This window comes from Neopelma chrysocephalum, unplaced genomic scaffold (assembly GCF_003984885.1).
Source record: "Neopelma chrysocephalum unplaced genomic scaffold, ASM398488v2 Primary Assembly neopelma1_97065, whole genome shotgun sequence".
Lineage (NCBI taxonomy): Eukaryota > Metazoa > Chordata > Aves > Passeriformes > Pipridae > Neopelma > Neopelma chrysocephalum.
In genome coordinates this window covers 3,117,806-3,143,499 of record NW_020925707.1, presented here as the reverse complement: position 1 = coordinate 3,143,499, position 25,694 = coordinate 3,117,806, and the positions used below count along the sequence as shown (strand labels likewise).

The window sequence follows — 25,694 nt, the reverse complement described above, 5'->3', positions numbered from 1 at the left end:
GCAAAACTTTTATCCTTTCATATCTAGCTTTCTAGTTCCCATGACTATTATTCATCTAAGTGCCTTTTCTGCTGTAAAATAAACATGTTTTGTAAACATTTAGTAATGAATGTTTATGGTGGTTTTTTGGGGGTTGTTTGGGTTTGGTTTTTTTTACCAAATGCCTCACCTCCTTTGGAACTTCTTCCATAGTTTTCTTGTAATCAATGCAAATATCTAACTTAAATATCTTCATGGTTTTTAAGCCTAACGTGAGATTATGTGAATATTCACAGGGTACTTTAACTTGGCTTTATCCTGACAATTTTCTTCTCCATCTTTGGACTCTCCATAGTAATGATAAGGAAGAGCTTTCCCTGGCAAGTGCTGTTTTGTGTGAGATTTCAATTAAACAAATCATCTGAACTAACATTTCAAAAACAACATAATTTTATATTTGCAAAGAAAGATCACACTCAAGATCAGGTACTGCACAGATTCTGTACATGTTTGAGACAGTGATTTTAAAATTAGATGACAAATTTAGACCTATTTAGAACTAATACATATACCCAGAGCAAATGCATATCATACATATGTGTATATAGAGAGACAAAAACCACACAAATTGTTTTGCTCTCTTTCAGCATATTTTGCTTGCTTTGTAGCATGAGAAAAGCACTAGGTTTTCTGTATTGCGCATACACAAGTGCTCTTGGTGTCACTACCTTACACATACACAAAACCAGACAAATACAAACTTCCTAGCTTCTGTATTGCAAACAATCATGTTGTGTCATAAAATTGAACTAGCACATACAGTGAAAAGTTTATTTGTTTAAACACAAAATCCTTTTCTCTGGGAGATGGTATTTTTGTTTGCTTTAAGCTTTTCAGAAATCTGAGTGATCTGCTGGCTTGTACTCTCTCGTGTCTCATGAGAACCATCTAGTGACCGAGGCTTTCAGTCCGTGCTGCTGGTTTGCAATGGTGAACAATTACTCATGTTTGTAACACCTCCCCTGACTTGTCTTACTCATGTCTGTAACACCTCCCCTAATTTGTCTGCACTCAGACAAAATCACACGATTAACCTTTTTTTTTTCTTCAGTGATTCATATACACTATTTGTTGCTGGGATTCCTTTGACATAAATAAGTACTAACATTCAAATCTTTCATAGATGCCAAACATCACTTCAAATGCACAGTGCAACATGAATAGCATAGTGCTATCTCACTGGTAGGTTACATCGCCAGTTCTACATAAACCAGTTCAGGCACCAGCAGTCTAACTGGAGCCATGCTCATAACCAGGCAGTTTAATCTAGCTCTCAAGTGGGTTTTGATGCTGCAAATAAAAGTTTGCTAAAGCTATTTTAAAAGCTCGAGGATACCTAGCAGGCCATACAGGCACACTCTTTGCCTGGTCAAAAACACCACTACAGAAATGGGTAAAAGCAAGTTTAGTATTTCTGTGGAAACTCTGAAATTCCTTAAAGCCAAAATAATTTTTTCAGATATTTAGTTAAAACAACTGAAATAGCCTGAATCAAAACACAGCATACCCTGCTTTCTCACTTGCTATATTTCATGTGTGAAAAGAGTATCTCTATCTCTTAAAAAAAAAAGTAACAGATTTGTACGCTTTTAACTTGTATTTCTGCCTTTTAAACTCAGTTTCAACTCAGTGAGCAGACAACAAATATAGATTTAATTATATGCAAAAGATGCTCTACCTGCAATGCAAATTCGATACAAAAAATCCAAAGAAAGCAGCCCTGTTTTAAATGAGCAGAAATAATTCATTACAGTGATTTGAAAAGAGCTGTGCTTTAATACATAGATTACTAAAGGCCAGAGTTGATAAAGTCCTAGATTTCTGTGGGTAAAGTTTTAGTGAAAACCTGACCATCTGTAAGACACTTCATTAACATCTTTTTAATTCTTCTCTAAATGATGTAACCATTAGAGCCCCTTAAACTTCTGGTTAACCATATTAATCTGCCATCTACTGAAAACTTTGACAATATGAATTGAAAGCAGAATATTAAGGATCAGCTGACACCTTATGATAACGTTGGAAGACCACTTTTAGACACGATGCTCTTGTATTACATCTTTCTTCTGAACTTCTTCAACCCTCTTCATCTTACTAGATAAGGCGTAATTAAGGCAGACAGTGGTCCACAGAGTTGAGAGGGTTGGGAAGTCATGATTAGACATACCAGAAACAACATGGTTTAATTCTCCTTACAATGATACTACACTCAAAAAGGCTTGTTAACATACACAGACTTCACCGGTGCCACAAAATGTCCTGTGACTTCTGAAGATAACATTTTAAGCTCCTTTCATCTTACCTTTGATTTTTTTACCAATTTCACTAATTTTCTCTTCTAAGAAGCACAGTGGGTGAACTTCACCAACATACAGCAGGCTTCTACCTGAACCTCACAACAACGCCTAAGGGGTATTCCAGGGGTCAGTTATCAGTGGGAGCTGGTCTTGTCCTCTCTGCACACAGGATCCTGGCACTCTGTACTGCTGGAATGATTTTTAGGCTTAAAACCTTTTCTTAACCAACAGAAGAAACACAAGCACACTGAATCTCAGCAATGTCATCTCTATGTTATCTCCTTACAAGATGCTAAACCTCGGCAGAAGTTTAAGCTGTCATAAATAGCAGTAAATTGCACTAAGGTCAATTAAGTAAAAAATTGATAAGCTTAGCAATTTGTTCTGTAATGAAATGCATAAATGTATTTTAGCATGACAATATGAGAAGATGCCAAAATATGGTCTTTAATAAAAACTGCATCAGTAATGCTTTTTTAAATGCCCTCTAAAACATCAACAGATTCATGATCTTTGACAAAGAGCTTTGCATTAGCAAAGATATAACAAATCTGTGACAATGGTACCAGAACTACCAGGGACTATGACATCTGAAATTTTATAATCATACTTACTTTATCAGCTTTTACTTTTGTTCTTTTTCTGTATTTATTCTTATACAAACTTTATACAATCATTTACAATTCCATCTAAAATGAAGCACAGAATAAGCTTGCTATTTTATATAACAAAATACAACCCTCCTTATGAAAATAACTTCACAAAACCTTCCACTTCACATTTTCAGCAGGAGAAACCTCTTGTTTCAATTTGACCAATATCTCATTATTATGCACCCCATAATCACAAGCCATCGCTGATTTTAACTCACCTTTTGCGGAAGAGCTGAAACTACACAAACCACGAGCCAACAACTCATATCAGAACCACTGCTCTTGCTAGCACTGCCACCTGCTGTTGATGTTAATTTTGTTTCTTGCTCAATAGCTTTAAAACACGAATTTTGTACAGCTAATTTCACTTAGCCTATAAGAAAGAGATATAATCAACATTGATTTTTTTAACTATTTTAAACACACTCACTGTTTCAGTTTCTGCTGGCAATAGATGTATAATTGCCTTATTCTCATGCTTTTCTAAACACACAGAATAACCACAATAAAGAATCAAGATTTTCTGTCTGCTGCTTTGGAAGTGTTTGCTTAGGATCCTGTATGTGTTTCTTAAGAGGTTGTTGGGAGAATAGAGATTGTGCGTGAACAACTTCTATTGCATCTCTGTGAGCCTTGCCTTGGCGTGGCTGGGTGCAGACAGTAAAAAGCAACTACGTAGCAAATATGGCTACAGGCGTTGAAGTTAGGACAAAGGAGGCTCCCTGCCAAATTTAAGGTGGAGTTTCAGGAGGGTGAACGTGTGCCCTCAGCTCATATGGACACCTGTTGTGGTCCAATTAGCAGTGGACAACAAAGTATGTTTTCCTTACGTATCCAATGCTGTGTGAAGAAGAATCACGCATCTGAGCGTAATATACAGTATATAAAGTGTCTTTCTTCTAATAAAGCCGACATTTTGCCAATCATACTGGTCTGTGAGTAATCTGTCTGTGCCTCTCCACCGATAAGAGGTTTTCACAGAATAAAAATAAAGAGTAAATCAACTAATCACAAATTTATTAAAATCATGTTTATTTTTTAAGCCAACAAAACTAGCAAGGAAATTCATGACATATTAAAGAAATAGGTTCTACTACTCTTTAGAAAGTAGACCTACTAAAATGTCGTGGGACTTTATTATTTAAGTAAGGTCTGCAACTCTACAGTAGCAAAAGAATGCTAGGTATTTAATCTGAGAGGACCATTATTCAATGAAACAGAGACTGTTATGTTTCCTTTGCAACTGTGTTTGGTACTAGTCTAGGTTTCTACATGGATAAAAATGCAGACAAACTGAAGAATAATTTTATTTCTGAATTTCAAACTTGGTACATGTATGTACTTTAGTTTTGTAAGTTTATATATGTATATATGTATATGTGGGGGGGGTGTAGTAATTTATTTAATTATATGCTTATATATTTAAACATATAACACGGCCCTAAATCTACTACTAAATTTGTAGTAGGAGTAGTAGGCAAGCCATGCTATCCCCATGGTTGGCTTATACTGCTCCTAAGAATACTGAGTTGGAAGGAAAATCTTCCTTTCCAGTGACTGGTCTTAAAGGCTGAATTCCACGAAAAAGATCATCACTAAAATTTTTGAAACAAAAAAAGATGTTACAAAAAGGACAGTGGGATAAAAAGCACTGATAAACTTTTGCGGCAGATTTCAAGAATCAAATTGAGGACTTCTTTCTGTTCTATTTGATTTCCATGGCAAGGTTTTAGTAGTGGGGGGGCTACAGGAGCAACATCTGTGAGAAGCTGCCAGAAACTGTCCAAGAAAGGCAGTACCAGCCGGCTCCAGGACAGACCCATCACCGACCAAGGCCAAGCCCATCAGCGATGGTAGTGGTGCATCTGGGACAACAGATTCAGGAAGGTAAAAAAGTTACTGCACAACAGCAATTGCAGCCAGAGAGAGGAGTATGTGAAAGAAGCAGTTCTGTAGAACACCAAGGTCAGTGAAGAAGGAGGGAGAGGAGGTGCTCCAGGTTCCCGAGCAGAGATTCCCCTGCAGTTCCTAGTGAGGCAGCTGTGCCCCTACAGCCCATGGAGGTCCATAGTGGAGCAGAGATCCACCTGCACCCTAGGAGGATCCTACGTCTAAGCAGGTGGATGCCTGAAGGAATCTGTGACCTTGTGGGAAGTCTGTGCTGGAGCAGGCTCCTGTCAGGACCTGTGGCCCCATGAAGACAGAAGCCCACACTGGAGTAGGTTTGTTGGCAGCACTTTGACCCCTTGGGAGACCCAGGCAGGAGCAGTGCACATTCCTGAAGGACTGCAGCCCATGGAAGGGACCCATGTTGGAGCAGTTCATGAAGAACTGCAGCCTGTGGGAAAGACCCATATTGGAGAAGTACGAGGAGGTCTCCCATGGGAGAGACCCCAAATTAAAGTAACGGATCTGAGTGCAGACTCTCCACTGGGTTTCCCGGAGAGGAAATCAGTCATGTAGTCCCCCTTAGGCAGGAGGAGAGAGTGAACCAGTTCCACTCGGTGTTCCGTGGCAAAAAGACCTCTAATCCAAAACTCCCGTGGTTTATATGGGCTCGGGGGGAGGGCAAGAAGAAGGGTTGTGATTGGGTCAAGGTACGGGGGGAAGGGAGTGGCTTGAGAGCCCCACTGACCAATGGGAGATACAGGAGGACCGCATTCCAGTAACAGAAACAGGGACTTGGAGAGACGTGGGTGAGACAGCCTCTCCTGCTTGTGCAGGGGAGGAGTCCGTGATTGGGGAGGGGAGACAACGTGGCTCAGAGTGGGGGGGCCACATGGGTCGGGAAAAATACACAGCTCAGGGGGGGAACCCGTACAATAAATAATGCAAGTAGCTGTTGTTTTTCTGCTTTGCTCGATCCCGGAAGCTGCCGCTGCAGCGGACCTGTGTCTAAAGCTGCTCTTTCCAAGCCTCATAGTCCTGGTGTTCGCCTACACTAAAGCACGGGAAAGAGTCCCTCCCCTGAGGAAGATGCATCAGCAGAGACCATAACCCTCATTCCTGTCCTACTGCACTGCTAGGCAGAGGAAGTAAAAAATCAGGAATAAAGTTACCCAGGAAGAAGGTGGGGGAGTTATTTTTAAGATTTGGCTTTACCTCATTATCCTACTCTGGTTTGATTGGTTATGAATGAAGCCAATTTCTCCAAGTCAAGTCTGTTTTACCCATGACAGTAACTGGAGAGTGATCTGTCCCTATCTTTATCTCACCGCATATGCATTTCATTATATTTTCTCTCCCCTGTCCAGATGAGGAGGGGAGGGACAAAGTGACTTTGGTGGGCACTTGGTGTCCAGTCAAAGCCAACCTACCACATACTTTTTAGGGAAGTTCTTTCTTCTAGCCACTATGCTAGGGACTGGGTTGACAGAACAAGGACATGGGCAATGTTAAAACAGTATGGGTATATAAATTACACCTGTTAAGAAAAGAGTAGAATCAGCAGTCATACAGTGATGGTAACACCTAGGTTCAACTGTTTCTTTTGGAGAAAAGACAGAGGAGAATGTGACAGAGTTGTACTATGAATGACATGAAATAGATAAATGAGAAATGACTGTTCATGCTCTTCCAACATGGTAAGAATCAGAACAGAATACTAGATGGCAGGTCCAAAGCAAAAACACCACCACAAGAAAAAAGTGCTTTTTTCCAAACTATTTGAAGTTAAGCTGCGGAGGTCCTTGCTAGAGAATGCTGCAAATGCTAGAAGTTAATAATGTTGAAAGAAAAAAATGGGGTTTTTTTAAAACCCTTTGTTAGAAAAAGTCATTGTTAATAACTACCAATGCTACCACTAACATATTCTGCAAATTATTGAAAGCAGGTCTGAAGAAGAGTTCTTGCATTCATTAACACCATTAGATATGTTTTAATCACTACCAAAGATGTGATAGAGATCTTGGATTAAACAAACTGAGCAAGTACCAGCCTGAAAACAAGACAAACTATCTGAGAAAAATAAAAGAATAGAAAATGACAACTGGATGTCAACAGGCAGGATGTAGCAATTTAAGTAACTACATTGAAGGCTTAACAGTGATTGGGTGGGACAAAATTATGGAAAAAGCTGGGTAAGATGAACAATAGTGAGAAAGAGGAAAGCAGTATAATGAGCAAGAAATTTGTGGTGGGAATCAACACTGCAGACACAAGCAGATCCAAGAGAAGGACAAAGAGTTTAAGCTGGCAGATACAAAATGTTCCATGACGGCTACAGTAAGGGTATGTGGAAATGAATGTCAGTATTTTTAAGGGTATTTGGTAAAGAACCATTTTCTGTGGGGTGAGCCATACACAAGAACATACAGGGCCACAAACTCGATCACCAAATGATAAGGGAGGCAGTGATGAGAACCAAACCTGGTCAGCCACACTAACTTATGCGGGCATGTGAAAGTGCAGGAATGTTTATTTCAGTAAGATTATCTTGATTTGGAACTTGACTGGCAAGCCAAGGGAACAGTGGTAAGCCAGGAAGCAAAATATACTAAGACACACACCTGACAAAGCAAACATGGAGACAATAACAAGAAACAAACCCTGCCAGTCACAACAGTGGCTGGGCTACCAAGCATCTACAGCCGCCACTCCAAGGAAAACTCACCAGTTTGCAACTGGTCAGTCTGCAAACTCAGGGGCCCTGAATTGTGTGGGGTGAGGGAATCTACAAAGCTGTGGAGGGGCAAGCAGGGAAAGGCAGAGCAGGAAGGAACAGAGACAAAGCAGACAGAAAGGGTAAAAAGGGGTCCAGTTGCCTGTAAAATCAGGTAGGTCAGTACACTCGTCTGGCTGAGCCCTGTTCCTGATGGCCACAGTCTGTCTTACCTTCTTATATCTTCTTATTAAAACTTCTCTCGCCTTCTGCTCTGCACAATCTCACTGTCTTGTGCATGTGTGTGCTGCAAGGACTCAGTGCCAGGTACTGGGGAGGTCTTGCATGTGTGTGTGTGTGTGTGAATGGAATGTGGTGCCAGCCATGGGAGTCAGACCGAGGATGTGGGTGCTCCTGGGCTGTGGTACCAGAGAACTGGAGTGACTTTGGGGATCCCAGCATAAACTACTGGAGCAGAAGGGGCCCCTCCAGTCACAGTGCTTATTCACAAATCCAGCTGCTGTTGCAGACTGCTCTCCCAAAAATGAACCAATCTACTTCCCTGTCTACAGGGAGCACTCAGTGACAACACCGTGTTTCCCTTCTTTCTGCTATCACTCCATTCAAGGATCATCTCCACTTACATCACTAGCAGAGTCAGCAAAAATCCTTCTGGTGGCTCTTTCTACTGCTGAAAATGCAAACTACTTCTTTTCTACTCCTCCAAAGAAAGATTAAGCTGAACTTGAAAAGTTTCACAAATAGACACAAAAAACCAAATTAAAAGAAACCAAAACCTCATAAACAGATCTTGAATATTGCAAAGTAAAACACCAAAATTAGAAAGTGTCATAATTAATGCCATTTTAACCCATATAGATTATAGCAGGTCTCCTATGACATCATCACATACTATTTTCTCACAATAGTATTTTTGTTACAGTGCAGGTAGATCCTCTGTGCTCTGGAAACAAGGTCTTTTTTTTTTAAAGTTAAAAAAAATTTGCATGTTTCCTACCTCATGTATTACATAGTCAGACAGTGGATATTATCAAGGCAAAGAATTAACCCAGAAAAGGAACACTCTTATGAAACCTGCTTTGGAAATTTCAATATTTATCCCTGTACTGGATCTACCATTTTCCATGAATATGTAAAAAGCCTCTTTTTTTCAAAAGCAGTAAAACTAGCTTCCTAGTTTTAAACTTTCCCTTAATTTAAGGGAAATCATCCTTTGAATTCAAAACAAGCTGCATGAAGGTAATTATAATTTTAAAAGAAAATCACTAGCAGGTATCAGCTAATTTCTGTTTAAAAATAAAAAATATATTATTAGATGTTTTTAATATTAACTCTGGGCCTCAGCTAGCAGTCTGCAGAATAGGGAGAGTAAGAGCTATTTCAACTCAAATTTGCTGCAAATATGATTTCATTGATCATGAGGAAGTATTTGTAGGCCAGACACTGACAGATTATTAAAACCACTTTTACCAATCAAACCTTATTAAACAATTCAAACACCAACTCAGCCCTCACCTGAGAAACTTGAGAAACTAAATTAACCTGTCTAGAACTTAGGGAGCCATGCTGTCACATTCATAAGCAATCAGTTAAATACAAGTGCTTAACAAACGGAACCAAATTAGAATATGGAGAAAACTGAAAACACAAGAATAATTTGCAGAAAACTAGAAAAATCTCCATCAGCCACAAAGCGCATACTATAATCTTACCCCTACCCAACCACTCATCCCCACTCTTCTTATCTATGTAGCCTTGATATAGTCTATCAGGCTGGGAGGACTCCAGCAGATTACTACACTGTAAATGTTGGCTCTTTGGGTTACACGTTGGGCTAAATCCTTGAACAGTTAAATTTTTATTGCCTTCATCCTTCTTCAGTGAATCAAGATTAAGCAAGTTAAGCAAGGTGAAGAAGAGGAAAATAGGGCACTGGTCAAGCATTCAATCTCACAGAGGAAGCACCTGGGGCCTTCCAGAGCAGTGATCCCTTCTGATAAGCCACTTGCTGAAAAGCCAACACCTCCCGAGCTGAGTCCTGATGATCCTGCTTCTGCCTTCCACTTCTCCATGCTGTGCATACTATCCCTGCAAAATTAACTCATGCACATTTATTAAGTTTCTGCACTCCTCACCTCCCACCCACACATTGTTTGGAGAATATACGCTTCACTAACCAACCTTCATATCACAAACCATCCACTTTTCAGGAACACATTCTGAGCAGATTGATGTTGCTACATTCCTTTTTTCTTATCAGGCACAGCATATATTGCAGTACAATCCACAGCTGAAAGAGACTTCCTGTTCAGCTGACTGAAAGCCTTTTGAGTTGAAAGAACTTTTATTTTCCCTCTTTTCTAGATGGACAGCTGAGGTCCAGAATTACTATTAAAACCATTTAATAGTATTTTGGGGGTTTACACTGAAATTAACTAATACTTGCAAATGGATTTATTTTTTTCATAATAATTACTATCATACAGCTTCACTACAGCTCTTTCCTAACAAGAAAGTCAAAACTCCCACCAAATGGTTCCACTTCTTCAGTACCAAGAGACTCATATTTATACCAATGGAATCTAGATCAGGCCTTTTAGCATTTGCCCAATCATTTCTCCAGGAGAACTGCTTGGAAATTCATCAGGGAAATACTTGGGAAAAACACAAGTTAGATTGTCCCAAAGCCCTGGTTGAAAACTCCTAAGGATATTATGACAGAATGCTGCAGTGCCAATTCAAGAAACCTTGTTAGATAATATTGATTTCTGCTTGCCCTATTAACAGCTTTGCCTACCTAAGACAAGCCATATATGCACTTTTTTTTTTTTGAAACTAAGATGTGTGAAAAGCCTAATCTAGTATAATGCATCGTACATAAACTATTTGACAACACATTCCTTTCACACATCCACTGTCTTGCTTCATTCCCTTTCCCATGAGCAACTTAAATCAGAGCTGCCTTTTAAACTTCACCCAGCATGTCAATTCTTTGAAAAACAGAGCCTTCATAAAACATGGTGAAATTAAGAGGTAAGAATGAAGTACAAGCCCAAATGAAGAACTAGCAAACCTTCTATGATATTGTTACTGTTTACTGAATCTAAAAAGCATTAAAATAGATTATTCTTGAGTGTAATCTAAACCCAACACCAAAATGGGATCAATCCAGATTCTCTAACAAATCTATATAACATAAACATAAAATAATTAATTTTACATTATTATTTTTAATAAATCTATTAACCTAAATAACTGAGAGTTATTTTTCATATAGTTCCCTCAGCACAGTTTATCAACTCAAATAAAGAGATTTAAAAGGTACCTCGGACCAGACAGGAGCACTGTTGTCTCGCTTCTTGCAGGCACTCCAACTCTTGTTATGTCTACACACTGCAGTGCTCCCAATGGCATTTAGGTACATTCTTTACAGCACATGCAATTTTTTTCTAAAGGCTGCAGCACAACATGAATAGGGCATCAGGGCATTCAGATATTATTCCCTGACTGTTGTCTGCAGTAATCAGCAGGCATTTTGAAAAGTCTGTCATTAGTCACTATCAATACGGAGCCACCAGAGCCTCTTTCAGGATCAGAGTAAATTAGTGGAGCATCTTCCATTTCCATTCTCACACTGGCAACCTCACCGAGACTCCTGAAGCCTTACAAATACAACTTTCAACGATGTTTCCCACTACTAAAGAGCTAACACACTTAGTCAAGTCAAATAAATACTGGCTAGTACAGGCTTTATTTACTACAAAATTCAAGAAGTATGGCACAGCCAAGTTCAGCACCACTCAGGCTTTCTCAGTAAGCTTTACTTAGATCTTGAATACACCAAAGGAAAAAAACAGCTTTTAAAGCAAGTTACAATTGCATATTTTAATTCTAAAGAAACATTAAATTGCTCTTAGAAAATTCATCTCAGTGATTAAATAGAGTTCCATATATTCACAAGAATTTCTAACATTTTATCCAGCAAAATAACTAATAAAATAATAACATTTTCAAACTCACTAGTTGGTATGTTACAATCCTTTAAAATTCCCATTCAATTTATTATAGTTGCTGATATTTAAAACAAGGGGTACTAAGTTGTTTTTGCAAGGATGTACTGGGAGATAGCGCAAATTCCACCAAAGGTACTTAAATTCATGCAAGGTGGGAACTGCTAACACGATGTCAGGACACGGAGAATGTACCCTCCCATAAGCAAGAAAAGAAATGCTTTATTATATATTCCTGATTATACATTACTAGTCTTCTGCAATACTCCTCATGATTCAAAAATGACACTGCCCTTGGGCAATAGGTTATATAGGTATTATATAGAGATACATATTTTTTAATATATGTGTGTGTATATATATATCGAGCTACTGCTCCAAACTTGATGGACTCAAACCTTTTGAGAGCTGCATTTAAAAACAAGGTATTGAGCAATCATGTCATTATTTGAAAACAATAGTGAATATTTTTTAAATAAAACATTAAACAACTATTTTTATGGGTTAGTTTTTCATGTTTCATACAAACTCAAGTGGCAAATCTGAGAATGTAATACTGATGGGAGAACTGGATTTAGCTTAACCTTTGTATTCCAGCCTTAACTGACTGGAATAACTTCAACTTGTTTTGCAGGATTTTGCTGTTCAGTGTGACAGTTTCACTTTTCAAAAAATACCCTTTGGTTGGTTGGTTTTGTTTTTTTTAAGTACTCTCCAGGTGCAAACGCACTGGAACAACAGTCCCATGTTCATTTTTATAGGACTGGTATAGCCTTGGTTTTCCCATGCTTTTCTAAGGTTGACAGGACACACTGATCATGAAACTACCTCCTGGCTCATTACATCGTTTCGATTTCCCTCCTAACTCCTCTCCCCTGCCATATCTCATTCGCTCCACTGCTCTCACAAGGACTTGCGCAACCTACTGCCACCTACATTCTCCTGCTACGAAACAATGCCAAAAAATCAGCCCGACCGCTTCCCTACGACATCCCTGTCCAGCAGACAAAATGGCTGTTTGCCCTTTAACGCCGAGGGAGCGGTTGGCGATTCCCCCGCGGGAACACGGCACCAGCCAAGGCCTGCGGCCGCCGCAACACCCGGGCGCTCCCGCCTCAGGCCCTGTCTCACGTTAAACCCAGCTCAGCCCCAGCGTCAGCCCACGACTCGGCCCCGTACAGGGCGGTGCTTTCCCCGCAGCGCCGCCGGGCTCGGCGGGGTGGGGCGGCTGCAAGACGCAGCCCTAGGGCGGTGGAGCCGCGGTCGGAGCCCGCGGAGGCCTCACGGTAACGGGCCCCGCTGTGGGGCCGGGAGGCCGCGGGGCCACTCAGGGTCGGGTGGAGGAGGCGGTGGCGGTGGCAGGTCCGTTTCGTTGGGAACGGCGTGGAGCGGGCGCTGAGGGAATGGAAGCTGTCGCTGCTTGTCGCAGCAGCAGTGGGTGCGTGTGTTTACGTGTGTATTTGTGCGTGTTCGGTCGAGAAACAACATGTTTTCCACTTTTAAAGCAGCTTCATTTTCGTGGAGAAATTTTCCTTTCCCTTAAGCCTCTTTAGAACTGATTTTGATTGTTGAGGTAAATTTCACTGTATTAGGAGATTTGTTTTGGAATAACACTGTTTACACTAATGACAAGAATTTGACTGTTGTGTCAGTATTTTTTTGTGATAATATGGGTGGTCTGTACAGCAGTAATTCTTTTACTTAAATCCTTTTAGTAACAGTGAGTATATTCTCCGGCATTTTTAGTTGACACAATGACAGACTTTAAGAACCTCCGCCAGGACATGATTTCTCAGCTGCACAACTCTGCTGCCGTGGGAGATGCAACCAGACTGAAAGCACTGCTCAGTCGTTCCCCATCACTTGTCAACGCAGCTGCAGGGAATGGCTGGACAGCCCTGATGTTCGGTGCCAGGAATGGACACCTCGAGGTTGTGCGGGTACTTCTTGAACAAGGGTAAGCGGCTTAATAGACCCCATTCAAGAGCTCTAATTTGCATCCCTTTTTGCCTGTTTCAATTTTATCTCAGAAAAGTAAGTTTACTGATGGATAGTGGCAGAATTTTCATGGTTAAAACTCAGGAAAGTGTACTCTGTGTCGGTCTATGACTGGATTCTGCTGTTGCATGATGCTTTCCATATTTGCTAAGAAACTCTAAAAGTTATGAGCATCTCTAAAATTATTCTTTTGATCTTCTAAGGTATCACTCCTCTCAGAGGCCAACAGAATAGAACAAACTTTGCATCCCATTCCAACCACTATACTGAATATAAATTTGGTGTGTTTGATTGTTCCATTTAGATTTTTTCTCTAAACTTTATTTGTAATCCACTTACATCTATGTTATTGTGCAGAATTTTTGTTAACATACTGGTTCTTAAGTCAGACATGACAGACACACCTTTACCAAAGTTACCAGTTGCTAAATTTTAGTTGTATCTTAGCGTTTATACAGTACACATTCTCCTTCTTGCTTGACATGTCATTGTTACTTTCTTAAGTTGGTACGACACCAAGCATTTTCATTGCTTGTCAAAAACTTGCTATTTTGTACTCATCTGTTGTAGTTCTTGTGTTTCAAGACACTCAAAGATGCAAAGAGTGCTTCAATGTTCTTCTTGAGACTCCAAAGAAAATTCATCTCAAAATGAAGGGTTAGAGTCAGATGTGATTCATCTGAGCTCTACATTAATCAAGCCTGTTTGATTAATGTGGTTCCTTTCTGCACTCCTAATTACACAACCAAGCAAGTTTAGTTCATTCTGTAGTTATGAGTAACTTCAGGCAAAGCATTCCACAGCCTCCAGTCATCATGCCACCCTTTTTTCTTGTTTTTTTCAGTCTTACCCAAGTCCTGTCGCCTCTGCTGAAGCTCAGCATGAAGCATTAGATGAACCAGTAGTTTATACTGGAATCAGTACATTCCAGTGTGTAGAGGAATATCTTGGTGCCAGATTTTGTGTTCTGAGGAATATTCTGGGATTTGGGGGAATTTACCACCTGGTAAATAGGATAACAGTTTTTTAAGCTATGCTTACTGTAAAAAAAGTGAATGTCACTTTTAAATGCTCTTCTCAGGGTTGTTCTCTTAGGCAATTGAGTATAGTTCCTGAGGTGGTGCTGTGGCCTCGTTGGTCTTGTTTTAGTTAACACTTAGTCATAATAATTATTTTGACAAATAAAATTGCTGGTTATATAGGCATGAATGTCTGTGAAAGTAATATTTCATAACATTACAGAGAATAATCCTGGAAAGCCCATCATAGAATTTTATCATAGAATTGTAGAATCACAGAATATGCTGAGTTGGAAGGGACCCTCAAGGATCATCAAAGTCCAACTCCTGGCCCTGCATAGGACAACCCAGGAATCACACCATGTGCCTGAGAACATTGTCCAAATGCTTCTTGAACTCTGTCAGGCTTAGCCACTTCCTTGGGGAGCCTTTTTCAGAGTCCAGCTACCCTCTGGGTGAAGAATCTTTACCTGATATCCAACCTAAACCTTTCCTGACACAACTTGAGCCCATTCCCTCGGGTCCTGTCACTGGTCACCAGAGACAAGAGATCACTGCCTGCCCTTCCTCTTCCCCTCGTGAGGAAGCTGCAGACCAGGGTGAGGTCTCCCTCGATCTCCTCTTTTCTAGGTTGAACAAGCTTCTCCTCTAGACTCTTCATCAACTTCATGGCCTTACTTCAAACACACTCTAATAAGCGTTAGATCCTTCTTATGTTGTGGTGCCTGAAAGTGGACAGAGTACTTCATGTGAGGCCACACCAGCAAAGAGCAGAGAAGCACAATCACCTCCATTGAGCTGCCTGATGTACCTGTGTTTGTCCATGTTTAAGAAAAGCTACAGGAAATGTTTGCAGACTGGAAAAAAAGATCTTGGTAGTTCAAAGAGTTCAGGTCGCTGTTGAACATCCTGATCAGTGGACACTGAAGAACAATCTAATCACAGTCTGCACATACCTGAGCAGATAGAAGGGGGAAGACAAATCAGAACAAAATTCAGTTAACTGAGAGAGAGGAAATTAAGTAGGAAAATAAGCATCATTTTGCCTAAAGGAAACCTTATCTTTAAAGATGAATGAGCAGTAGTAGTTTCTTTAGCACAAAAAACTTTGTAAATTAAATTTTGAGTGCTTTTCTAAACTATACCAAATTCCCTCAAAACCTACTGAAGTTAAACTAAAATCTCAGAATGATCTTGCCTGTGGTACAGTTGCCTGTGTATCAGCAACATTATTATACTGGCATTTTCTGTTTTTAAAAAATGATGAATTTGGCCCTGATCTATTCCACAATTTGTACTTTATAGTGACATTTCTGTTTTATTTACGCATTTGAGTTAAGATTGACAAAAAATTAGTGTGTTATTTTGACTTCCCAATCAAACCCAATCTGTTTCAGGTTTGGGTTTCTTTTGGGATTTAATATTCAAATATATATCACAAGGCAGTGTTTCCTCATCTGTATCATTTTACAGACATTTAGGTAACAGAAAGATCCTTACAGGGATCAGCACCGCAGTTGTAATGGTGCTACTTTTCTCATTAAGTAGGGGCTGTATTCTTGATTATAATTTTATGGTAAATTATAGAAGCATACAATATCCTGAGTTGGAAGGGACCCACAAGGATCAACTCCTGGCCCTGCATAGGACGCCCCAAGAACCATACCATGTGCCCGAGAGCATTGTCCAAACACGTTTTCAACTCAGGCTTGGTGCTGTGACGACTTCCCTGATGACTCTGTTCAGTGTCCAACCACCCTCTGGGTTTCCTAACATCTAACTTAAACCCCCCTGACTCAGCTTCATGCCATTTTCTCAGGCCCTGTTCACCAGAGAGAACAGATCGGTGCCTGCCCCTCCACTTCCCCTCACGAGGAAGTTGTAGACTGCAATGAGATCTCCCCTCAGTCTCCTCCAGCTGAACAAACAAAGTGATCTCAATAAAATATTTTATTGTAAATGTTTTAATGCTAATTTGAATAGCTACTAGAAAGTAATGCTTGTTAAACTTTTATAAATGTTTTATTTTTCATTTTTGTTACTGGTTGTGAGGAACAGACCCGTAGCCTGACTTTCGAAGTTCTATCTTGACCTTTTTTTTTCCCTATGATACAATGTGTGGGATTTTAATTAATCCATTGCTGTTGTAGTACTGCATGAAGCTCAGTGAATAATAATCTGGAGTGGATCAACAAAAATGAGAAATCTGGCCTTAGCAAAAGAAAATGACGTACAATTACTTTTCATTACCATAATGCTAAATATTTAGCATTATGTGCTAAAATAAAGAGTACCCCAGTATAGACAGAGTGTCTAGAAGTTCTTGCACCTTAATGGTATCAGATATGGTGTAAGTAAGAATAACACAGCGCCAGGACTCTTCCTAAACATATTTACCCTGGTAACCACAGTTCTTTTCTGGTTTTTTAGGTGTGACAGATCCATCATTAATAAATCAAGGCAGACAGCTCTGGACATCGCAAAATTTTGGGGGTACAAACACATAGCTAATTTGTTGGCTAATGTCAAGGGTGATCAGAAGCCTAGTTTTTTTTCAAGTGACGTGAAAGAATATGAAAATTATTTTGGCATGACACTTTTAGACAGAAGGAGTGATAAAAGAACAGATTCCAAGTGGCTGAATAAAAAACAAAGCCATCCAACTACAGTATACATCCTCTTCTCAAATCTAAGTCCCCTAGTTACTTTGGGTGGGGGAATAGATAGTTCCCAGCAGCCAGAAGTAAAGCTTTGCAGACTGTACCACAAGGATGTGGAGCAGTGCCTGAACAAAACTGAAGAGTGTACCTTGATTTTTCTTGGAGTTGAACTTCATCAGAACCTGGCAGCTGCTTGCAATGGGAGAGTTCTGCAAGAAGATGAAGAAGACGAGTTAGTTGCTTGGTTTGCCCTTAGCATAGATTCTGCTTCTGCTGAGAAATTTAAACAGAAACACGAGGACTGTTACTTTCTTCACCCACCTATGCCAGCACTGCTGCAGCTACCTGAAAAAGAAGCTGGTAAGATACATGAAATGCAGCATGTACCAAATGTGTGATTAGAAGGTTTAGGTTTCAGTGAGATACAATGCAAGGACAAACCACTGCAAAGGAATTGGGTATTTTCAGTGGCTTTAGAAATATTTTGATTTTAAAAGCCAGTTAGTGGTTTTGTTAAGAGTTTTATATGTAAAAACATGTGCTGTTGCAAAGGGCTAACTTCTGCAGTGGGAATATTAGTCTGTAAAACCTATTGATCATCTTCGTTTTTAAATAGTACTATTTAAGTGTTCTAAATGTTCTAAAAAGAAGGAAAAAGTCTGTAATTACTGAGTTTTCATTACAAGAAATGAGATTTATATCTTCAATAAGAGTGTGTTGAATACTCATCTGAGAAGGAAGTGTTGAAAAGTGAGGATACCAAAGTGAATGAGTGTTATTATGGACATGCTGCTAACAACTGCTGTTGTAGCAGTTTTGCTTTTACAGAAGGATAAAGGACAAGCTTGACTTGCACCTCAAGTTTAAAGGGAACAATGCATTATTATGTTAATACCTGTAGTTGCCCTAAAATGTCCTCTGGAAAAGGTGTGATACATAATTCTGGCAGTTTACCCAGACAGAGTAACTTTTGTGACAAGCAGAGTATATTGATCCAGATGAATTTGTTTCCGAATGTATAAATTGTTCTGTAGCTGTAGGGTACTGTGTTCGATTGCGTGAGCTGTGCTGCAAAGAAAAAGGTCTGCATAACTCATATTGCTCAACTTTTCTTGTAGCAGATTATGATTCAAGCCACAGTCTTACTTTGATTTTTATGTTAAAAACTTTACTATTTGCTTCTTCTATTCTGTTAAAAGCTCACATGAATTAGTATTTGATTTTGTGAATTTTCAATGTATCCTTTTAAAGGAGTAGTAGCCCAGGCTAGGTCTGTTCTAGCATGGCACGACCGTTACCGATTCTGCCCAACATGTGGGAGTACAACCAAGACTGAAGAAGGGGGTTACAAGAAAAATTGCTTAAAAGAAGATTGTCCCAGTCTCCAAGGAGTTCACAACACATCATATCCAAGAGTTGGTGAGAATATTTTAGAATAATTGCTCATAAGTGGCTTGTTTGTATTATTATATACCTGTAAATCAATTTATTTCTAATTATTTCAGCTGCTCACTTCTGTTCCAGCTCTTACATACTGGTTTCTCCCCAGAGGATGTGTGTCTCAGCTGTATTTAGGATTAAGTAGTTCAGACTTCTCTTTTTTGCAGTAGTCTGTAACACAGAATTGCTGGGAAAATACCAGTTGTTATTGCAAAAAGTAATATAAATTAGGAATTCCAGCAGCATAAATGAGATATTAACAGTACAAAGGGTCACATTTTACTTTTTTTTTCCCACCTGCATATTTTTTTCTCACCTTCTGCAAGCCCTCTGAGCTTGAAGTAGCTCTGTATCAAATTTGGCCCTGAATCAGAGTTCTGACATACTTGTTTTCCTGTAGTGCCACTTGGATGCTATTAGCCGTCATCACTGGCTTAAACTATTCATTATCAGTCACAAATTGCCAGGCCTATTTCTACTAAGAATATAAGCCTTTATGGACAGTCTTCCTGTCTCTGTCATTCTCTTCTACGTCATATCTTCTTTTGTTCATGTGTTGCAAAGGACGTGTATTATGTTATTGATGGGGAAACAGGATGGAAAAAAAACTTACTTTTTTTTATGGATTATTTGGTGACACTTTTGTCACCTTTCATTCTTCTGTCTTGTGCTCTCTTCTGCAGTTGTAGTTCTGGATATTGTGCATATGTTGTATTTCTGAATTCCATATCCTCTTACATGCTCTAGATGTATCTTTTTTAGCAATCAATTCTGTCATATTCTTCTGTCTTGTAGACTTTAGTGAAGCTTGCTAAAATATTTAGTGGCTGTTTCTTTACAGTCTCTAGCATGACAAACTTAGAGAAAGAATGGGATTATATGGGAAAGGCTGATGAACCTGCGTCTAATAACGAGGCCTTTCTCTCAAGGTAGTATTCAGACAGCAACACTTCATATTCTGTATTGTGCCATGTGGCAGATAACTTTGAGCAGGACAACAACCTTTAAAATTATTGTGCTGAAGGAAACCTTTTCATACAGAGAATATACTAGTGTTTTGGGCAAAAAAAACCCATGTGAAAAACAACAGCAAGAGAAAAAATATAGAGGTAGATTAAAAAAAAAACAAAACAAACAACCAAAACACTGAAATACTTAAAAGCTGGATAACAATAAAAAAGGGGACAATATCACAAATCAACAGGGTTCATGATACCAATGGAAGAAAATGCTAAGCTAGAAAGAAAAAGATAGATACAATGACCAGAAGTGAGAAAGTAGGTAAAAGTACATCATCACAGAAGAGGCTGATAGCAAAGAGTAAACAAAGTCAAAGGTGGAAAGTTTAGTCAGTGTTTGCATTGTTGCTAGAGTATCTGGTTCTTCTTTGGTATTCGGTCAAAAGTACATTCTTCAGACCTCTGTGGGTGTAGAGGAGGTGACAATAAATGGGTTTGTGCAGAAACTGTTGCTGTGTGCTGTGTGCTTAGCTAGGTTAGTATTGCTGATACTCTTAACAGATTGTTGGTAACCAAACAGGCTTTGGTTTCAGGTAATTTCTGTTCTGCATTTCAAGCCTTGGTTAGTAAACCGCTTTTACTAAGCATGTATGTTGCAAAACAAAGTAAACAGATATCTTGCAGGGAGAAAAACTCCAAAGTTAAATAAAATAAAATAAAATAATTGCTTGCCCTGGGCACGTGCACAATTATGATTTCAACCAGTTAAGGATATCTTATGTATCTTTACATTAGTATTGAATAGGATGAAATTTATTCCTGCTTTTAAGTCCCTCAAATGTTGAAATATATTCCTTTCATGTCCCTTACAGATCCTGTTGTGATAATGCAAGTCATCCATCCAGATGGGAACCACTGCCTTTTAGGTAGGCAGAAGAGGTTTCCCCCAGGTATGTTCACCTGCCTTGCTGGATTTGTAGAACCTGGTAAGTAATTTCTTTTCCCTTACCAATTATTTTTTGTAACATAACAGCATTGTATGCTTACAATAACACAAAAACATATTTCATGTTATGTTAAATTAATGGTTTTGTTTCCTGTTAGATGAGTTGTTATAATAAATATACTTATTCTGTACTTTGCAGCAGCTGATTTATAAAGAAAGCAACAAGAAACATGAGTAAATAAAAGTTCAAATTCTTTTCTTATCATGCAGTCTTAAATCACATGTATAAGTGGAAAAAAAACATTTAAAAACACTTATACGGCCCTTTGTTTGGTGATAGTTTGCAAAGGATTTTAGCATAGAAAAAATAAGAGTTAAAGTGTAACTTAAGGTTAACATAAAGTTAAGGATATGCTTACATGTTTAGGCCCTGATTTATTGTATGGAAGATAAGTAGAAATTACATAATTTTAAAGGAAAAGTAAAGAAATATTTTGCTTGAGTGCTAAGCATAATAGTTGGAATTAGTTATAATTATTAGTATTTACAGAACAATTTGTAAAACATTCTTATATTGGGAAGTGTATAACTGTATTCGGTAAACATGTACAGGTGGACATACTGTGACAGCATGAATAAGTTGATTCAGGTATCATTTGAAAAAAGACAAGGTGTTTATTTCTTCACTCCTTCCTTCCTGTGCTGGCCTGATTATTTTCTGATACTGAATTCAAGTCTATATAAAGTGAAATTTAAGAGTAGCCAGTGATAAAATCAGCTACTCTGATCAGCTGAACATAACTAAACTAAGACCTCTGTCTCTCATGCGTGGACTGTCTCCTTTAATGAACCTGTAATCAGTGGTTACAACACAGTACCTATGTGCATATGATGTGACCATCAACACTCCACATACACATCTAGCAGTTTTCTGTGAATATGGAAGCAAAACTTTCCATTGAAGTTTAAGTTTGCAGTATTGTCCATGTGTTAAGGCAGTGAAGAATGAATCAGGCAAAGTGAAGCATACAATGCAGAAATGTGAGCAAGTCTTCTAAGTCACTATTTTCTTACTATTCATTACAACTAGTTGATGTTTCAACTTGCAGTACATGCTGTCACAATCATATTGAAAATCCAAAAACTTACACAACACTATTTATAAATTAACAGATCAGCATTTCAAGAGTAATTAAAAGAATAATGTACTTCCTACTCAATTTTTGACATTTTAGTTGTGGTAATAATTGTTTGTGTGTAGGATAAATTATCAATTCAGGAAACAAATATTATGACGAGGAAATTAATTACAGTTTATTTTCAAAGTTCCATTTTGCTTTGGCATCTGGTTTTACCTTACTAGACTTCTGTATCTTGTGCTTGAAATCTGTGCCCTGAACTAGATCTTTATAGATGATTGCCTTGGGCAGTTTCAAATCCTGGGAGTCAGTTCAAAGCACAGGATGTGATTGTTGCTTGGAGTATTTTCATCAGCTGCTTGTTCTTTGCCCTTTCTGATTAGGCGAAACAATAGAGGATGCCGTTCGAAGAGAAGTGGAAGAGGAGGCTGGAGTCAAAGTTGGCCACGTTCAGTATGTCTCTTGTCAGCCATGGCCAATGCCCTCATCCCTAATGATTGGCTGCTTGACTGTGGCAGTGTCCACAGAAATTAAAGTTGACAAGAACGAAATAGAGGATGCCCGCTGGTTCACTAGAGAACAGATAAGTTTAATTTAATTTCCTTCTTCTATTGATTAGTCTGTGGCTGTATTCGTTCTGGCATACAACAGATACTTCTTTTTTTCCAGCAAGTTGAACGAGCATGTCTACTATCCATTTTATCATACTACAGTTCCATTATATTGTGGTTGTAGATTACATACAACCAGAGAAAGGCAAATATTCACAGGAATGTCTGAGTCACTTGCAAGCCCCTTTTATGACATTTTTGCCAGTTAGCTGTTTACCTTTCCCTTTTGGGAGTTACCCAAGTTACTCTTATTTTAACCCACTTCCTTAGCAAGCCTGTGCTTTTTGTTTTAGCAGAAGGAGTATTTAATAGCATTCATCATGAGAGTTTATCCAAATGAGCATGTTAGCAGATTTGCTGGGAGGGGGAGGTTAAGGTGAGAACTCTGGGAATTAGTTAATTTGAACAACTTTTTCCATGCAGTACTATTTTAATACTCTGCTATTGAATGCAGTTTACTATGCATTAATAGGAAGTGCTACACTTACCTTCCCTGAGTAGTTAAAATACAGTCAAATAAATAATAATGGCCAGTCTTCGCGAACGAAGATTTTGGGAAAGGTCTTTTACCTTTCCAGCCTGCGCAATGGATTTTTTAGGTGAGACACAGCATGCGCTGAACTGAGCCCACCCTTTAATCCTAAGGTTCATCTGCCGGGGCCAAGCGAGCTTGGACAATGGCAGTGAGGTCCTCAGGACGTAGGTTTGTTTAGAGTGATCTTCTCATAGATGGATGGCCTCACAGGGCTAACGAGCTCCATCTGCCCGGGGGACTGGGATTCGAACCTGGGTCGCAGCGGTGAGAGTCCCGCATGCTAACCACTAGGCCACCAGGGGTCCCACAGTCAAATAAAAGAGAGGCAAAAAGGACCTTCATAGAAAGATTTCAGTTCATGACTAGAAAAAGGAAAGATTGCTTACACAGCATAATCTTCACAGGTTTTCCCACAGGCAAATTTGGAGCTAAACCTCTAAAGCTATGGACTTCTGCCTAGCATTTCCAAGTGTTGTGATTGTAAGTCAACTTCAAGGCAAAGTTAGTCTTCTACAATCTCAGCGTATTTCTGTCAACACTGGGAGCGTTATTTTAATTGAATATCAGTTCTGAATGCAGCTAGTCACAGGCAGGTAGAGCTGGAAATAAATGTACTTCAGAAATGAACTGTAGTAAAAGCGTAATCCCATGTTGCTTGTAACTGCTACAGAAAACCAAGAAAACACATCTCCTTTGGTACTACATGTAAAAATAAAAAAAAGTATTTATGCTACAGTGTAGAGCACCATCTTGTGGTCCTTACCATAAAAAAACTTCACAAAAACCTTAAATAGTATAATAGCAGTCAGTCTCCTCAGTTCTGTTAGGAAGAAGGTATCCTTTGGGGCTCAAAAATTACAGAATTCACACAATGTGTGTTTTTCTCTGCATCTGTCTTGCGGAATCTGTTAGTGCCTCTTTAATAGCTATAGTAATGGTAGACTGATGAATCATCATAGGAAAGCAATTTCTGCATTAATACAGTGTTAGATTCTATATGGTTTATAATAATTTCTTCTAAAGATAAAAAAATCTGGTTTTATTGCAGGTCGTGGAAGTTCTCATCAAAGGAAACCAGCATTCATTCTTTGTACCACCGAGTCGAGCTATTGCACACCAGCTGATAAAACACTGGATTGGAATGAATGCTAATCTTTAGTTCAAATAATATAATCAAATAATCAAATAATTGATTTAAGTTACTTCTCCTATTGAATACTAAATTAGGAATAAACTAGAATTGTTTATCTAGTAAATGTGCAACCATATGATTTTTTGAGCCCTTCCTTAGGTTCCTGCGCTAAAGGATCATTTGTAGGTGTTTTCAGAGCTGAATTAGAAATGGACAACAATTACCCAAACAAGCAAGCAACAAATAGTTAGAATTGGTATCTCGTTGTGCACAGGCTGTTTTTTTGTCCTAGAATCAAATTGGTATGTTTCTTACTGTTATACTTTTAATGTTTGATTTGGTCCTTCCTCCACTGGAAAGAGTCACAGCATTATAAAGAGGGATGTCTGACTTTGCCTGCTGTTTGGATTCTGTGTTTACATCCTCCTATTTTATCTTAATTGCTTCTTTTTTATTTTTGTCTTTCTGCATTCTTTAAATTCCACCTGTCACAAAAATCAGCATTCAGTGCTGAAAGTGTCACCAACAATGGTTATTTTTAAGCTAATAACATATGTAAATGGTGAATATGTGGTACTAGGTATCTTTTACATTAATAACCTAATTTACATTAATGCTCTAAGCAGAGCATTTATTCATCCCTTCTGATTTGACCTGCACTTACCCAGTTGTATGTCAGCCTGAATTTAAAGGTATAACACAATGCTTTGATTTCACAAAGGTATTGGAAAGCCATCCCCAAAAGCCTAAATATTAGTATTTTATAAGATAATAATGTACTTTCTGCCCCTAGGCAGTGAGATATGTCATTCTCTGATGATTAAAAATGGAACTGTAGAGTAATGGAGGAGGAAAAATAAGACATATCATCTCAAAATATGCACAAAATTCTTTATGAAAGTAGAGATGCTAAGATTGTTACTGCTATTAAGAAATTTCCACTTGAAATAAGTATATTAACTGCAGGTATAAGATTGGGAAAGCATTACATGAATTAAAATATTTACTTGTGTGTACTTAATGCTATAGTTCAGATTTGTGCCTTAATTTATCAAGTTATTGAAAAGAATGTTAACTTAATATTTTCAAAATAAAAATATGTTATTTTTATTACTAATGGCATTATGAAATGGTTTGTGGTCTGTCATTCTGCAGTCATTGCAGTGATATAAAAAGAAATGCAAATGACCCAAGGGAAATACAATTACAGTGATAAATACAAACTTACTATTATATGGTGATTTGTTTACTCAGAGTAGTTTGCATTTTTTTAAGCAGCGAATGATGTCATATTTGTTTCAGAATTCCTGCCACACTGGAATCTGGAAAACTGTTCTACAAATCCTATTTGTTCTCTTTTTCCTATCCAGTGCCACACTATACTCAGCAGTTTTGGGGATTTTTCTGGTAAGGCAGTACATATCAAACTTAAAAGCAAGAAGCATTTCTTACAGACTTGGAACATTTGACATATTACACTGCTTCATTTACTCCATTCTTTCAGCTCTATGTACAAAAGACAACCAGCTTATCTCTTGAGTGGTCTGGAAGGGAGAAGAAAGCAATGCACTGCTTGCCTTAAAAATTGCTTTTACAGAGAAGGGGAATTGTGAAAAGCTGTCATGGGCTACATTT

At 38.6% G+C, this 25,694-nt stretch overlaps 1 protein-coding gene and 1 long non-coding RNA gene across 11 annotated transcripts in view; one reads left to right on the top strand and one right to left on the bottom strand.

Moving 5' to 3' along the window:
* Nucleotides 1-12,842, bottom strand: part of LOC113961160 — a 33,475-nt gene extending 20,633 nt beyond the window's left edge. For 2 of the 4 annotated variants that reach the window (XR_003532219.1, XR_003532221.1), the window contains exons 1-3: nucleotides 12,557-12,842; nucleotides 3,208-3,362; nucleotides 2,342-2,522 (exon numbers count right to left, since the gene is read on the bottom strand). This is a non-coding gene — a long non-coding RNA (uncharacterized LOC113961160). Of the gene's footprint in view, nucleotides 1-2,341; nucleotides 2,526-3,207; nucleotides 3,363-12,556 lie in introns of all 4 variants that reach the window. The other 2 variants (XR_003532220.1, XR_003532222.1) reach the window with 2 other exon arrangements.
* On the top strand, nucleotides 12,825-25,172 carry NUDT12 (nudix hydrolase 12). Of its 7 annotated transcripts, none has more exons than XM_027671242.1 (7): nucleotides 12,825-12,906; nucleotides 13,342-13,577; nucleotides 17,068-17,657; nucleotides 18,549-18,716; nucleotides 20,569-20,682; nucleotides 22,165-22,364; nucleotides 23,976-25,172. In XM_027671242.1, exons 2-7 carry the CDS (start codon nucleotides 13,375-13,377, stop codon nucleotides 24,084-24,086), a joined length of 1,386 nt encoding a protein of 461 aa, XP_027527043.1. In that variant the 5' UTR covers nucleotides 12,825-12,906; nucleotides 13,342-13,374; the 3' UTR covers nucleotides 24,087-25,172. The 7 variants fall into 7 exon arrangements, with proteins under 7 accessions (XP_027527043.1, XP_027527048.1, XP_027527041.1 ...); XM_027671247.1 differs by having other exon boundaries at nucleotides 12,829-12,906; nucleotides 13,367-13,577; nucleotides 22,165-22,360; nucleotides 23,972-25,172; XM_027671240.1 differs by having other exon boundaries at nucleotides 12,829-12,906; nucleotides 13,367-13,577.
* Nucleotides 25,173-25,694: the final 522 nt, after the last annotated feature.